The sequence below is a fragment of the Sciurus carolinensis genome, chromosome X (assembly GCF_902686445.1).
Source record: "Sciurus carolinensis chromosome X, mSciCar1.2, whole genome shotgun sequence".
NCBI classification, from domain to species: domain Eukaryota; kingdom Metazoa; phylum Chordata; class Mammalia; order Rodentia; family Sciuridae; genus Sciurus; species Sciurus carolinensis.
In genome coordinates, this window is record NC_062232.1 from 49,018,698 (window position 1) to 49,035,111 (window position 16,414).

Below are 16,414 nucleotides of genomic sequence, written 5' to 3' on the forward strand. Positions count from 1 at the left end.
ATCTTTAAATTCTATTATCCCCTTGTCTTTGAGGGTAAGGACCTTGCTTTATGCCTCTCTTATTTTTCCTATAGCATGTGGCCCAGTATTGGGTGCATCCAAAGAGGTACAAGGAAGGAGAGATAGAAGTTAGGTCTTAAGAACTATACCATTGCCTGGGCATGGTGGCACACTTCTGTAATCTCAGCAGCTCAGGAGGCTGAGGCAGGAGGATTTCAGGTTCAAAGCCAGTCTCAGCAATTTAGTGAGGCCATAAGCAACTTGGTAAGATCCTGCCTCAAATATTAAAATATAAGCACGGCTGGGGATGTGGCCCAGTGGTTAAAGCCCCCCTGGGTTCGATCCCCAGTATGGAAAAAAAAAAAAAGAACCATACCATTACTGTATACAGTCATAGCTTAGCAGGCTATCTAGAAGTACATTTTAGCATATAGCCATGTTTAATCCACATAGCAACTTTATCCCAAAGATGTAAAAACTGAAACTCAAAAGTTTAAGTGACCTCTCTTAACTTATGTAACTTGTAAGTAGCAAAGTGAGAACTATAACTTAAATCTTCAGGCTTTGAATGAATAAAAGAAACTGGCATTTATGAATATCTATTTTATGCCAGGTCTTTTTGCATATGTGATTTAAGCCTCACTTAAACCCCACCAGGATGGACTAATTCATTTCAGTTTTGCAGGTGAGGCGACTCGGGGTTCAGAAAGATTAAATAGCTGTTCCAGGTTATACAGGTAATACACATCAAAGCTTAGAATCTGACATTAATCCTCTTTTGACAGTATCATGCAGTATTATGCAGCTATTAATGTTTTTAAGAGTATTTGGCATTTCTACTAGTAGCAGAGAATACATTTACAGATTTTCTAATTTTTAAAATTAGGTGTATAAAGCAGGCAAAACATCATCCCTGTTTTAATGAGGGGAAACCAGAAGCTTAGGAACAAGAAAGCTAAATGACCTAAACACAGCATTACAGCAGTCAGAATGATGCAGTGGATCAATTAAAAGCAGAGGATGATTTCTGTACTCAAAAGTTTAAAAAAAAGAAGAAAAGAAAAAGTATTTCTGCTCCTCTCCTAATAGTCATAAGCTAGAGTGATTCTTAAGGTTAATGGGTATAAGACATGCCCAACTCAATTTCTCACCACACCAGACTACCCACAACACGAGAGATTGGACCTATTTCACAAAACCTGCCCTTATTAATAGGTTTTGTGTTTTGGAGATGGGGATGAAAAGAACTCAGACTTCTTAGGGACTTTGATTTCATGGTGATACAAGATTTTCCTTGTTTGGGTACTTCTGTTTGAGGATCCCTGAGGATGAAGGACACTTTATAGTTACTTTGCTTTGTAAAAAATAGTGAAGAGATTTAAGTACATAGATAATTAGTTTCTACATATCTACTTTATGCCAGTAGCAAATTATCATTCTGGGACAGGAAGATGAACTTATTCTACAGCCTCGATGCATTGCTTTGCTAAATTAGAGGTACCTTACATGAGTTTAATAAAGCAAAAAAAAAATTCAACCTTATTTTAGCAGCATATTAAGATGGTACATAGTGGACCATGTGATTTTTTTTATTTGCCAACTGTGAGCTGGGCATCATGGCACACACCTGAAATCATGCCTTCTTAGGAGGCTAAGGCAGGAGGATCAAAAGTTCAAGGCCAGCCTGGGCAACTTAGTAAGACCCTGTCTTAAAATAAAAAAATTTAAAAAGAGCCAGTGATGTAGATTGGTGGTAGAATGCTTGCCTCTCATGTGTGAAACCCACAATTCAATACCCTGTACCAGGAAAAAAAGAAGAGATGCCAACTCTGTCCTTGGTAGTGTCTTTTCTTATCTGGCCAAGTAAGTTACCTACAGATCCCACTTATTCTGCAATCACATTTCACATGGTCAAAGTTCAGTGCTATAATCCACTTATGAATTTGGTACTGTTGTTAATCTAAATTTAGTTTTCCCCATTAGCTGGCTGTAACTTTACCATGAGATTGGTATTTCTTAGACAAATTACATGTTAACATCTGTTGTTCCTTGGCGTGTTGGATAAGCCTATGTTAAAATTATGATACTTTGTTTGCCATTGATGGCATTTGTTTAACATTTGAAGTAGTGGTGTACCTGTGATTCACATACTGTGAATATGCTAAGATATGTGCTAAGATCCTAAAGGGTACATTCATTCTAAGAACTGTTTCCTTTGGGAGGAAAAATCCATTTCAGAGTAATTTGACTTTGAAATGTAAATGCCACTGGATTCTCTGTTAAGTCTGGAAGAAACTCAAACATTTGAACCCTCCTGAAAAAATTGCAAGAGAGAAGCCCAAGTAGAATGTTGCTTGGTAGTCTGGATCATGATATGTTCCTAAAGCAAAGACAAAGTAGTGTTACCAAGATATTCTGTGACTGCAGGTCCTAAGCATTTTAGCCTTTTTAGATCACAAAATGACCTTTTATATGTGTGGGCAAAAACAGGTTATCTTGCAAGCATTTATTTTTTTATTATTAAAAATAAATTCATTTCTTAAATATTCACTGGGCACTAAACTTTGCATACTGAACTCTTTTGTAGGTCTTCCTTGCTACTTTGATAAATGTTAAAACTACTTTCCAGTTCTTCTTACTGGGCATTTCATGGTATGCCTTATGGAATGCTCCAATGGCATAATTTTTAACAATTCTCAGTATGTTAAGAAATTGATATAAAAATGCAAATGTATCAAAATATTGGCAGTGTTGTTTCTGGGTGGTAGTAGAACAGTTGGATCTTTGGGGTTTTCTTATATTTTATATATTTTTCACATTCCATGTCATAAGCATATAAGCATATACATTTCTAATGATAAAATATTTAACACAAAGAATTTGGCAATATAAAATTTAAAGTTGTAGTATTCAACAAAAAGTTATTTTTGTATTTATTTCTGGACTTAGACAATGTTTAGAACAAGATCACTCTTTATAGTGCTGCAAAGCCAAATGAAGTGAAATTCCATCCCCTTCCGCCAAACCCCCCTTGTAGTAATACTTCTGATGATTTTCCCAAGCTCTAGTTGTTATTTTTTCCCAGTACTGGGAATTGAACCTGATGCTTCACACATGCTAGGCAAATGCTCTGCTACTGAGTTACATCCCCAGATCTTTTTTTAAAATCATTTCCCTGCCTTTTTTTTTAAATTAGTTCCTTTTAGTTATACATATTAGAGGAGCCATGAAATGAATCAGACCAAACTTTACTGTGGACATATATGAATATATCACAGTGAATGTCACTTTTATGCAAATCCATAATGTACTAATTTAAAAATACTATAAATTAATTGAATATGTATCAGTAGATTAGAAGGAGGGAAGAGGAGAGGGAAAGAGAAAGTACTAGGGACTGATTTGGAGCAAATTATATTCCATGCTTGTATAATTATATAACAAGGAACCCAGCTCTTTTTTAAAATTTTATTTTGAGACAGGGTCTTTCTATGTGCCCAGACTGGCCTTGAACATTTAATCCTTCTGCCTCTGCTTTAGTAGCTGGATCACATATGTACAGCAGCATACCTGGCTCCTCTGTTATACTTCATAATTACTATCACCATATAGCACTGAGGAAAACTCACAAGTGGACATGTTCCCTATCTGCCTATTTCATGTTGGATTCATCCAATATTAATCCTATAAACACTGGACTTGCTTGTTAAACAATTTTAAGAAGCAATCAATGGTAGTTTTCTCCAAAGCTGCCTTGGCATGTACCCCCCTTTTATTCCTTAAGTGCCTTTGACTTTGAATAGAGTAATATAATTGCTCTGTGTTAGTCACTGGGTATTTTTAAAGATGACTAGCATATCCTTGGAAATGTTAACCAAATAATTTAATAAATTTTTGCACCGTGCAAAAAGAATGATAAGATAATGGGAAGTCTTACAGTGCATGTATTCATGAAGCCCCTGAGATTATATGTGAAATCACCCAAAGGGAAAAATATGTGTAATTAGAGATAATCTCTCCTGTAGTTGAGTAAGAGTACCAGTGAGAAAGATAAAAATCTAAAGTGAGAAGACCCATCATTTTGTCTTAAAGTGCCTAACAAAACATTTTTGTCTCCTGATTAGTCTTGTTTGACAAACAATATCCACTTGATTATGATATAATTGGTGCTTGTATGACAATTTGTTTTGCCACTGAAGCAGCTTAATTAACTACAATTTAGTGTGATTTATGTATAAGTCAGAGTACCTGATACCATACTAAAAGATCATCAATTTCACAGCCAAACTAGATACAAAACTGGTACACAATTTTTGAGTTTTGAAGATGATGGCAATACATAATATGCATCTTTTCCCAATTTTTCTGCTAATTTTCCCCCTTTCAATTTCCATTCAGATGAATTTTGTTTGGCCTTTTAAATTTGCACAATGTTTATTCCTATAAGTAATTGTGAAAGAATTTCATCTCTTATTACATCATTTCTGGTTATAAAAGAATGCTTGGTTTTTTGAGGGACATTTAGAAGTAGACCAAGAAAATAAGTCACTAATAAACATCTAACACAGAATGACAATTTTATTAATGTTTTATGTATCTCTTTCTAGTATTTTTCTATGCTTATATATAGTTTTTTTCTGCAAAATTAATATTACAAAATGTGCACTATAGCACTTGCCTATAGACCTGACTACTCAGGAGGCTGAGGTAGTAGGATTGCTTGAGCCCAGGAGTTAAAGGCCAACCTATGCAATATAGCAAGACGCCATCTCAAAAAAATTAAGATTATACACATACTTATATGTAATCCCAATGCCATATATCCTTTCTTTTCTTTCATAGAGTTTTATCATGAGCATTTCTTATGCCTTGCATTTTTCAAAATTATGATTTGTTAGTGCATTACATTTAATTAAGTGAATACATGTGATAAACATTTTCTGTCAACATTCATGTATCTTTTTCCTGTCAATGTTATTTTTAAGTTTAATATATGTGCTTAAGACTCATCTCCAAAATAAAAAATCAGTAACTTTCAAAAAAAAAAAAAAAGACTCATCTCCAACTAACCCTCCATGAAAACTGTATCCAAACCTCTGGTAAAGCCTGTACTATTTTTTCATCTGTTATGAATATATGATTCTTTGGGAAAAGATGGCAGTAGAAATAGAAAATGAATCAAAATAGGAAATGATCACGAAGGCTGCTATAGTTATTAACCATCTGTGGTCTTGTGTGAAGTTTATAATAATAATGACATTATTTGTAACAATTGAATTTTTAAAGTTTGATTTGCTCTTTTAAAAATACATTATTTGGACTATTATGCTAATCCCAGTGACTTGGGAGACTGAGACAGGAGGATCACAAATTCGAGGCCAGCCTAAGCAATTTAGTGAGGCACTAAGCAATTTAGTGAGACCATGTCTCAAAGTTAAAAGTAAAAAATAAAATAAAAAAGATCTGAGGTTGTAGCTTAGTGGCAAAAGTCAGTGGTAAAATCCCCAGTACCAAAAAAAAAAAAAAAGTTCCAAAACAAAAAAATACATTTTTTGGCATCATCAAGGAATAAAAAGTATCTGTTATTAATCCCTTGATACTAATCCTTTGGGGTTTTCAGTATTTTTTGTTGTTGTTGTTGTTGTTGCTTGTTTGTTTTGCAGTTTTGTTTTTATTTTTGTTTTTTCCTATCTGTTGTTAATCCTCTTTCCTCTTATTATCTATTTTTCTAAAGTCATGGGAATAAAGAAGAATTCTCCTGTAGAGGGATACAACTTGCTGTGGATTGGTTTCTAGATAAAGGCCACAAGGATATCACTGTATTTGTGCCTGCTTGGAGAAAGGAGCAATCCCGCCCTGATGCACCAATTACAGGTATTATTTCAAATAAGACATTTCTTGTCATCTATAGGCAGAGCTAGCAAGAGAGTTTGGAGAGAGGTTGATGGTCCCAATTAAGATTAGTATTTTTCTAGCTGTTAAGTATACTTAAAATGTCTCTTCTTAAGTATAGTTCTTAAAGTCTCACTAGCTTTATTTATATTTTTCATTTTTTACAGGACTGGGATTCAAACCCAGAGCCTCACACATGCTAGGCAATTGCTCTACCACTGATCCACATTCCCACCCTTTAAGTGTATTTTTGATAAAGTGATCCATGTAAAACCATCATTGTTAGAGATAACTTCAGCAAACAATAAAACTCATAGTTGAAAAACAAGAGTGATTTTCCATTTGGTCATAGACTTCAGATTACAGGGATATGAATCTGGTTATAAACATTAATGAAATTTTTTAAAAAAGAAAGAAACCATGGTAGACAGTGGCCCTCATTCTGTACCAGAGAAGTGATTACAGAATTGCAAATTTACAGGTAAAATGTCCTGAGACAGAACCAACTTATCCATGAGGCATAGTAAGCCGAAAGTCTAGGGCTGATGATACTTCTAAAGTTCCAAAAATATTTTTTAATTTGGTATCAGAAGGAAAATTGAAGATGACAACATTGAATGTAAAATAATATAACTGGATTATAGTTGACTTTATACCAATGTAGTTCTGAGATTAAATTTTGGGGCTGGGGGTGTAGCTCAGTGGTAGAGTGCTTGCCTAGCATGCACTAAGGCCCTAAGATCAATCTCCAGTACCACCAAAAATTTAAAATAAAATGAAATGTTTAAAATTTCTTTATGGAATGGAGTTAATGAAGGCAAGAGTGCCTAAGGTCTACATAAGTATAAATGTAGTCTTCTTAATGGCAGTAATAGTTACTACAGTCATTTACAACAATAAATATAGTACCATGTTCTTTATAGAATTTGAGAGCATATAAACCTCAGTCCACTGATCATTAGGTATTGCCCATTGTGCCTAATGAGAAGAATCCAGTGAATGACTGTCTGATCTGTGTGTGAAGCATCTACCACCTCCTGAATAGGCTTCCAAGCCTCAGTCTGACATCACATCCTGGCCCTTCTTAAGTCTAGCTAAAAAACTTTCTCTCATCAGCAATCAAAAGTCCAAAAAGAAAGGGGATCACAGTACTCAAATGCTATAGCCTGATTTTCCACCTTAGTTTTGGCCTTCCTTCAAGCAGAAACCAAACCTGTAAGTCCTTAGGATTGATGCTTTACTTTTCTCCCGACAGACCTACCCTCAACTACTGCCCTGTTTTCTTCACTAATCCAAAAGCTGGTGCTGGTGCAGGGGGTGTAGCTTCATAGCAGAGTGCTTGCCCACAGGTGTGAGGCCCAGGGTTTGATCCCCAGAAACACACACACACACATGCTGATTCTTCAGCCAGAGTGCAAAATGAGCATCAAGAATGTGAGGATATCCAGATACAGTAGCAAATCCCTGTAATCCCAGCAACCTGGGAAACTAAGTCAGGAAGATCCCAAGCCTGAGGCCAGCTGCAGCAAATTACCAAGGACCTGTCTCAAAAAAAAGTAAAAAAGGACTGAGGGTGTTGCTCAGTGGTAGAGCACCCCTGGGTTCAATTCCCAGTACCACCAAAAAATAATAATAATAATAATAAATAATAAAAAGAAAAGAAAGAAAAATGTAGAATATCAATCAGTGTTAGTACTCACTGTCCATGGTAGTTTTAAAAAAATTAGATGTGGCTGAATCCAGTTCCTTCATTCTATCTAAAGGAGGTGATTTCACATAAGGTCACAATTTGATATCATGACCAGAAATAGAGCCCACTTGCTCTCTTAAGGACAAATAGTGTATTCCTCTAACTCTTTTATTGTAATTGTAATATGGGGATAATGCTGTTAAGTTCCAAACATGATTTCTACTCTGTGGCATATAATCATATTTCAACAGATCAAGATATTCTACGTAAACTGGAGAAGGAAAAGATTCTTGTCTTCACACCATCCCGAAGGGTCCAGGGCAGAAGGGTTGTCTGCTATGATGACCGGTTCATAGTCAAATTGGCTTTTGATTCTGACGGCATCATTGTATCCAATGATAACTACAGAGATCTTCAAGTTGAAAAGCCAGAATGGAAGAAGTTTATAGAGGAGCGGTTGCTGATGTATTCTTTTGTGAATGACAAGTGCGTTTCGTTCCAATAGGCTCTGAATAGCCTATATCCAAGTTACTAGTAGGAATAGATTTCATTTCATTTAAATAAACATTTATTAAACACTTACTGTGTACCATGCATGATGCTGGTTGCCATGGAGATAAAAGACTGAATGAGAAACAGGACTCACTCCCAAGGGACTCAAAGTGTAGTGGAAAAGACAAAGAAAAAGGTCATCATGATGTGTTGTGATAAGCACTACAGTTAATTTTTTTAAAGGCTTTGTCTATGTGAAGTGATAAGAGAAAGCTTCCCAGGGGAGATAACATTTGAAATGCAGTTTACAAATAAAGGAAAGAGGGCTGCTGGACATGATAGGTACATGGAACATGAATAAAGCTATGAAGGCGTGAATGTGGGTGGCATGTAGGGGGAAGCCAGCAGGTATGCTGGTATGGTTAGAACATATAGTCCATGGAAAAATGATGCATATGGAAAAATTATCCTTTCTATGTGATCAAGTAGGAACAAAAGGAAGAAATGCTGGATTAACAGAAGGTAGACCTGAGGCAGGAAGGAAAGTTAGAAGGCTGTGACAATAGAACAGGCAAGAGGTAATGAAGGTCTAAAATCCCCATAAGAGGTAGCATAGGGACAGAAGGGAGGACATTCACCCATTGCTTGCTTGCTTTCAGATTTATGCCTCCAGATGATCCTTTAGGACGCCATGGCCCAAGCCTTGAAAATTTCTTAAGAAAGAGACCTGTCATTCCGGAGCATAAGAAGCAACCATGTCCTTATGGTGAGTACCTATGTGAAGAACTGAGTTCTGTTCTAAGGGAAACGTAAGAACTCTGTGAATACTTTTCCAGATTTTCCTTTCAAATGGGAAATCTTGGCTCATCCACTTTCTGTGAGTTAAAGTTTGTGTCTTCTACTCTCAGTTAGGCATTTAAAGAAAAACCTTAGAAAATGCATGAGGAATAGGGAACTAGAATTGAAAGGAAAACTAGTTGCCACTCATTAAAATAACACATGTGCTCTAGCTGCCTAAGGACCAAGCATTGTTGCTGGGAGCAAAGAAATGCAAGAAACCTTCCTGACCTCTGGAAACAGAAAAGGCAATGCCAAACTGGGTTTGGCCCCAAGAAGAACATATCTCTCAGGCGGGTTACTAACCTTCTGTCAACTAGTAAAACCCTGTTCTGATCTGGGCTTTCCAGTTGCCTCAAACTTCATTTTTTTTAGTACAGTTTTTTACAGTATATTTCTGCTTTACCTAAGTCCCTCTGATACAAAGTTTATGAGCCTAACAGTGCAAAATGGTCTGCTTGGCCTGAGGTTATTTTTGATATTTTCTCTTTGTTTTGAGGGCGGGCATTTTGATTTTGTCCTCAACTTTTAAATCACAGAGTATTTCCATGTCCTCTAATTCATCTTTACAATGACCTTATAATAGAGACATAATTATGAAGCTTGTTTACAGACAAGGAAAATGAGGCTCAGAGGTGGGAAAGTCATTTACCAAGGTCACACAGCCAATAAGGGACACAGCTGTCATTGAAACTTGGGTTCTACTGGCCTCCAAATCTGTGTTCTTTGCACTGTACTATACTGCATTCCTTTATTCTAGGCTGCCTCAGTATGCAGATTATCCCTAGGCAAAGTTTCCCATTACCAGAAATGTAAGACTGCTCAACTCCTCAGCTCAGTTTCATCCCCAGGTTTTCACTTGCTCCCGAGACCTCAGTGTGTGATGCTCCTTGGTGTTGTCTGTCTCTCATCTTTGTGAACAGTTACATTTCTGCCTTAACCTCAAATAGTATGATCCTAATCTGGGTGACCAGATTTTTACAACAGTTTCTGGCACAGAGAGTTACACCACTATGAGAGAGAGAGTCTTAACCCAAGGCATTATTTTTCAGGCAAAAAATGCACCTACGGCCACAAGTGCAAATACTACCATCCGGAGCGGGCCAACCAACCCCAGCGTTCGGTGGCTGATGAGCTCCGCATCAGTGCCAAACTATCCACAGTGAAAACCATGAGCGAAGGCACCCTAGCCAAATGTGGCACAGGGATGTCTAGTGCCAAAGGTGAGATAACCTCAGAGGTCAAACGTGTGGCCCCCAAGCGCCAATCAGATCCCAGCATCCGGTCTGTGGCTGTGGAGCCTGAGGAATGGCTGTCCATTGCCCGTAAGCCTGAGGCCAGCTCTGTCCCCTCACTTGTGACCGCCCTAAGTGTTCCCACAATCCCACCCCCCAAAAGCCATGCAGTGGGTGCACTCAACACCCGTTCGGCCAGCAGCCCAGTGCCAGGATCCTCCCATTTTCCCCACCAGAAGGCCTCATTGGAGCACATGGCCAGCATGCAGTACCCCCCTATCCTGGTTACCAACAGCCATGGGACCCCTATTAACTATGCTGAGCAATACCCAAAGTTTGAGTCCATGGGGGACCATGGCTACTATTCAATGTTAGGCGACTTCTCCAAACTGAACATCAACAGCATGCACAATCGAGAGTACTACATGGCTGAAGCAGACCGGGGGGTGTATGCTCGCAATCCCAACCTCTGTCCTGACAGCCGCATGAGCCATACCAGGAGCGACAACTATTCCTCTTACAACAACCTGTACTTGGCTGTAGCTGATGCCCATCCTGAAGGCAGTTTGAAGCTGCACCGCTCAGCATCTCAGAACCGTCTTCAGCCTTTTTCTCATGGTTACCATGAAGCCTTAACGAGAGTGCAGAGCTATGGCCCAGATGATTCCAAGCAAGCCCCCCACAAGCAATCAGTCCCCCACTTAGCTCTGCATGCCCAGCTCCCAGCAACTGGAGCACGATCCAGCTGTCCTGGAGACTACCCCATGCCTCCCAATATCCATCCCGGGGCAACTTCCCAGCCAGGCCGTGCCCTGGTGATGACACGGATGGACAGCATTTCTGATTCCCGCCTCTATGAGAGCAACCCCATGAGGCAAAGACGACCTCCTCTGTGCCGTGAACAGCATGCCAGCTGGGACCCACTGCCCTGTGCAACTGATTCCTATGGCTACCACTCCTATCCCTTAAGTAACAGCCTCATGCAACCATGTTATGAGCCAGTCATGGTACGGAGTGTGCCTGAAAAGATGGAGCAGCTTTGGAGGAATCCTTGGGTTGGAATGTGCAATGATTCCAGGGAGCATATGATCCCAGAGCACCAATTTCAGACCTACAAAAACCTCTGCAATATTTTCCCTTCTAACATTGTTCTTGCAGTGATGGAGAAGAATCCCCATACAGCAGATGCCCAGCAACTGGCAGCCTTGATTGTTGCCAAGCTTAGGGCTGCACGTTGACATGACACAGGACTTGTTCCTTTATACACATATGAATAGTAATGCTAATACTAATATTATGATCATAGTAACTAATAATTTGCATTGCGTTTTAAAAGTTACGGAGTGTTTACATCATTTAAGCGCATAACAACCCTGTGAAGTAGATCTTACTATAGAGAAGGCAGCTGAAGTTCAGTGAGATTAAGTGACCTGACAAGGTCATGCTGCTAGCAAATGACCAAGTCAAGACGCACACCCAAGTCCTTCGACTCCAAGTCCCATGTCCTTTGCACTGCACCATGCAGGTAATGGAGGACAAAACCCAAGGGGGGAGGCCTAAATGCAAGAAACCCCAAGGGATTCCATTACCAGTGTTTTCTTAGTCACACATTGTATATTACAAAGTATGGATAATATAATCGAATTTGAAGAGCAAAAGCATCAGAATCAGATCATATGTTGAATTAACCTTTTATGTTTTTTAATAGAAACATTTAAAGATATTTAAAAGTAAATACATACTTTACTGCATGGATATCTGGTCATTCGATATCTTTAATAACCAAACTATAAGGTCACATTGAATATTTTAGAGCTATATTTAAACCCTATTGTTAGCAATTATATTGCATGTATGAATGTATACATTTGATTTTTGATGTTTGTGTGTATCTCTGGTATAATTTTTTATATAGTGATAATGAGAGGTAGACTCTACATAGTCCTTAGTCTACAGCTGTATAGATCATGAATCTGACTTGATGATTTTATGTTGCATTTCATAGTTTCAACTAGATCTGGAAAGTGAAATTACATGCCAATATTTGAACACTGCTTTCTTAGGCACCAGCTCTATTTCCTTTGCACTTTTTACTTGCCAACGTTTATTAACAGTTCTTAACTTCCAAGTCTCTTCACCTCAACAAATTAGGGGACAGGTTGCAGCCAGCCTTCTGCAGAGGAGCTGTTGGATAAGCTCAAGTTCCACACATAGTATGTGTGTCCTACACAAGTGCAGAAGAGTCTGACCAGAACTAAGGAACTTACTTCGAGTTCACTTCCCTTATCCCAGGAGAGATGGCCAAACCCATGTGACATTAAATGAAAGCTTCATGCAAGAAGGGATTAATGGATGCTTTTTGGACTTCTGACCTATGCAGTATTCAACATCACAGGATAAAATGTAATGGAAGACAGTGCATAATAGCCATGTAATCCACTTTCTCCTGCTGTCCACCCTTTGGGCAATAAGGTCAATAATTGGTGGAGCAGAATTTCTTTAGGAAACAAACCAGGGGATTTCCTAAGTGGAAAAAGACAGCTTCCAAAGGGGATGCTGCATCCTTACTAATCACTGGCTCAGTTATGCACTTCAAATCCACGCAGAGGGTGCACTTGCCATTAGATAATTCTCAGATGAATCACTAAAGAAGATGACTTTGGGGTTGGGTGGCACCATTTGCGCAATTTGTATCTTGCTCAGGGTGGGAACCTTTGTAGCTAAATGCCTCTAGAAGAGGTGTTTACTGTTTTTTTTAAGCTGCACTAAATGAACCCCCTTTTTGAATCCATTGTATATTTTAACATTTTGAACAATGACCAGCTCACTATTTCTCGAGCTGGAAATTGCTAACTTCTATGGTCGTTTTTTCATGAAAGTTGAGAAGGCCTGGCCTTGGCCTTTTGTTTCTTCATGAGAAGGTGTGACACTGCCTATAAATGTTTCTTACTGTGAAACACTCCGAATGTGAGGCTGTAGTAAGGGTTGTTTCTGGTAGTTTGATAATGGCTTGCATGCTGCTTTCTGGCTTTCTGTCTCTGTCCAAGTTGATCAATACTGCATCTTAACCAATGCTTCTTTTCACTTAACCACAGCTTCACATTCATCTCCTACCCACTAATCTTCCCATCCCCCTGCATACTGATAAAGTGTAAAAGTATTTTTCTATCAGATAGGTCCCCAGAGAGTGACAGTTGCCACTGCAGAGCTTGCTATTTCACACAAACACCACTTCATACCTTCAACTTCTTGGACCTTCTAAATCTGCCCCATGTCTAAATCAGGGTATTTGACAATCTCAGATTATCCTAATGCCTTTGTGCCAGTTAGTTCATCTTCCTACCAAAAATCATCAATGGCACTGCAGTCCACTAGCTGCACAATTGACAGGGAAGCACAAGATTACTCTTGTAGCTGAAATTCATCTTGAACATGTTCATATTTAGTACTCGAAATAATTGTAAGCTCCTCCCAATACAGGAAATATTTTTAAGGCAGCGTATGTATTTATTTCCTAAAAACAATTGTCATTTTTCTCCTCTCATAAAATGTGTATGAACCAAAGTGGCTAGGAGCAATGCCTCAAAAAACCAGAAATGACCTTTTGTTGATACAAATTGTATCTCTTTTTTTCCTGATTGTATAGAAACAAATGTACAAAACTCATCTTAAACAAGGTTTGGTACTGAATTTTCACCATGATATTTGTGACACTGTGTGTCACAGGGAAGTAACCCAGGGGTTGTGAGGGAGCTTTTATTTCCAAAGGGCAGTAGCAGTTTATAGACAAAGACAATTTTTCAAGGCCTCTTTATTATTAAGTATACAACTATTGTGTGTACAATTTCAAGCATTATATTGCATAAGTTCTCTTTAGGCTATTCAATTTAATGTGTCCTTGAAAAAGGGATTTTTTGTAAAAAGTGTCAGTGTTAGTGAATCATCTGCAGGAATCTATAATGGAGCTGTACAACTATGAATGCACAAATCCAAGCTTGGCTCTTAGTTAAATTATTAGAGTGACATTTTCTTTATATTGAGGTCTGCATACTTCTTGACTTTTCCATTTTTGTCTATGATTATAAAACAGCAAATAACAAAGAGCATCGGGACCCCCTCGGCTCCCTTGATAATAAAATCAAGCCTCCTTCATGGGGCTAAGCGTGTGTCCTTCAGGATACTTACCTCCAAGCACTTAGCAGGGGTTACTGCACAATGTTTTGTGTGATTTTCAAGAAGCAGTATATTTTGCAAGAGGTGCTTTGTAATCTTAATTCTCTCACTGATTTTTCTGACCTCATAGCAAGTCTGTGCCTGTTCAGGCCTTAGATTTTGTAGATTCTGTGTATTTTTTTTCCTTTTCTGACTTTGTTGTTGTTGTTTTCATTTTGACCTTAGGACAAATGTGACCCTGGAGTGGCATGGTCAATTCAGGGCACCCTTTCTATAAGACCCCTCAAAGAGAAGGAGCATTTTCAAATGAAACATTGAACCACTGCACTCTCTTAAGGTGCCAGGAATGGAAGGGAGGATGATAGATATGACAAATGCCTTACGGAAATGGTCTACAAAACTTGTCTTCTTATAAGTAATGAAACACACAGCATGGTTTTCTCCCCTCCCTCTTTCTTCGCACCTCCTGCTAGTTTTTAGAATACTTCTCTAAAATTCATATTTTCTATTTTGGAATAAATTATCTTTATATAGTAATTCAATCATTGATGTCCATTAACCTTTGTCAATGAGTTTTCTTCTAACATGGAAGAGTTCATTTTGAGAGGCGCTCAGTTACTATTCTATTTATGCTGTAAGTATGGGACTTTGTACAAATGCCCTTTTTGAGGGCCAACAATTTCAATACACTTAGTTTTACTCTGTGAACCAGGTCTGGATCTGCACAGGGAAAGTAATGCTGAGCTGTCCAAAGAGCCCTGCTCAGGTCTCCTTCTAACCCTTCTCTGCCTTCCCCAAGTTTGCTTCTCCTCAGGTATGATACTGAGGAGTGCATAGTCTTCAAATGAAAAGGCACTACAGTTAGTTCTCATTGGAAACCAAACCAGTATATTTCTGGAACCTGCTTGTCTAAAGTAGTCAATGCCTTTGTAAAGACTCAGTATATTCAATATCTATTGTATTATAGCTAGCTATATATACATAGGCAAATTGACTATTTTTAGTCCTGGTTTGTGTATCATTGAGCTATAGTAGTTTGCTTTATCCATTTGTGGGATTAAACAATACTGTTTAATGGTTGTAAACTTTTATAAAACCTCTTTGGGTTTCTTGTTTGACCCAAACATAATGTAAGTCTCAATGACAAAATACACAGAGCCAACCAGAGGTGAGTGAAATATATCCCTTCCCCAGTTTTGTCTGCCCCTAAAATGCATGTGCAATGCTTCATATGTTCTCACTAGCATGAATATACTATGACTTTCATAAGGTTTTAGTTTGTTTCACCTATAATCATGATGGAAAATGCTGTATTGTTGACAACAATGAACTGTAACCACATTTAATTATTGCATAAACTATTTGTCTATTAAACACTAAGGACTCTTTCTTTAAGAACATCAATGACAAAAACCATACCACATATACATATGTAAGTATATATTCCAGTTTTCTCAGAAAGTATTAAATTTCTGTCCTTGTGACTTGCATCTTGAGATGCATCTGAATTTTACCACAGTAAGAAGCATAGTCCCTCTAATTGTGGAAGATCAACACAGTTCGTAGACTAACACTAGATTATATGCTATTTAAACTGTCCTTTCTCACAGGGCAGTGTTGGCTTCCACAGCTGGGTTAAAAACCAGAGAGCAGGCTCAGCCCAGACTTATTTCTATACATTGCCTATAGTTTCTCCCTGAATAGCTTCACATCCTCAGAGACATCATCTACTGAGCCTTTGCCAGAATATCAGAGCCTGAAGGGGCAAATCACCCAACTCAAGAAGCTCAGTTGCATAAACATCTTCTCAGGTTATTGTGCAGAAAATGAGGCTTCGAGAGCACTGAAGAGATTTGACCAAGGGTGAACAAGAATTGGAAGTAAATGGCAGGACCAGATGGCCACAACCTCATAACTTCCAAGCCAGTAAACCCTTGATCACAGGTTGTCCTCTATTCCCTCAGGCCTCCCTGGTGCTTCCTACTCACACCCCACCCCACTCTCATTCTAAATGCAGAGGTGGCTACAAGTGCTACAGTGCTAGCCCAGCACTAGGGGCCTTTGCAAGAGACTACTGGTGAATTCGAGAATCTCT

At 38.4% G+C, this 16,414-nt stretch overlaps 1 protein-coding gene across 5 annotated transcripts in view; it reads left to right on the forward strand.

Annotated features, from left to right (window-relative positions):
- The window catches only part of Zc3h12b (zinc finger CCCH-type containing 12B), a 353,709-nt gene extending 338,024 nt beyond the window's left edge, over positions 1–15,685 (forward strand). For all 5 annotated transcript variants that reach the window (XM_047535486.1, XM_047535488.1, XM_047535487.1 and 2 more), the window contains 4 exons: positions 5,735–5,874; positions 7,834–8,068; positions 8,734–8,840; positions 9,964–15,685. In XM_047535486.1, coding sequence (XP_047391442.1) covers positions 5,735–5,874; positions 7,834–8,068; positions 8,734–8,840; positions 9,964–11,384 — 1,903 coding nt within the window. In that variant the 3' untranslated portion in view covers positions 11,385–15,685. The remainder of the gene's footprint in view (positions 1–5,734; positions 5,875–7,833; positions 8,069–8,733; positions 8,841–9,963) is intronic.
- The last annotated feature ends 729 nt before the right edge of the window (positions 15,686–16,414 follow it).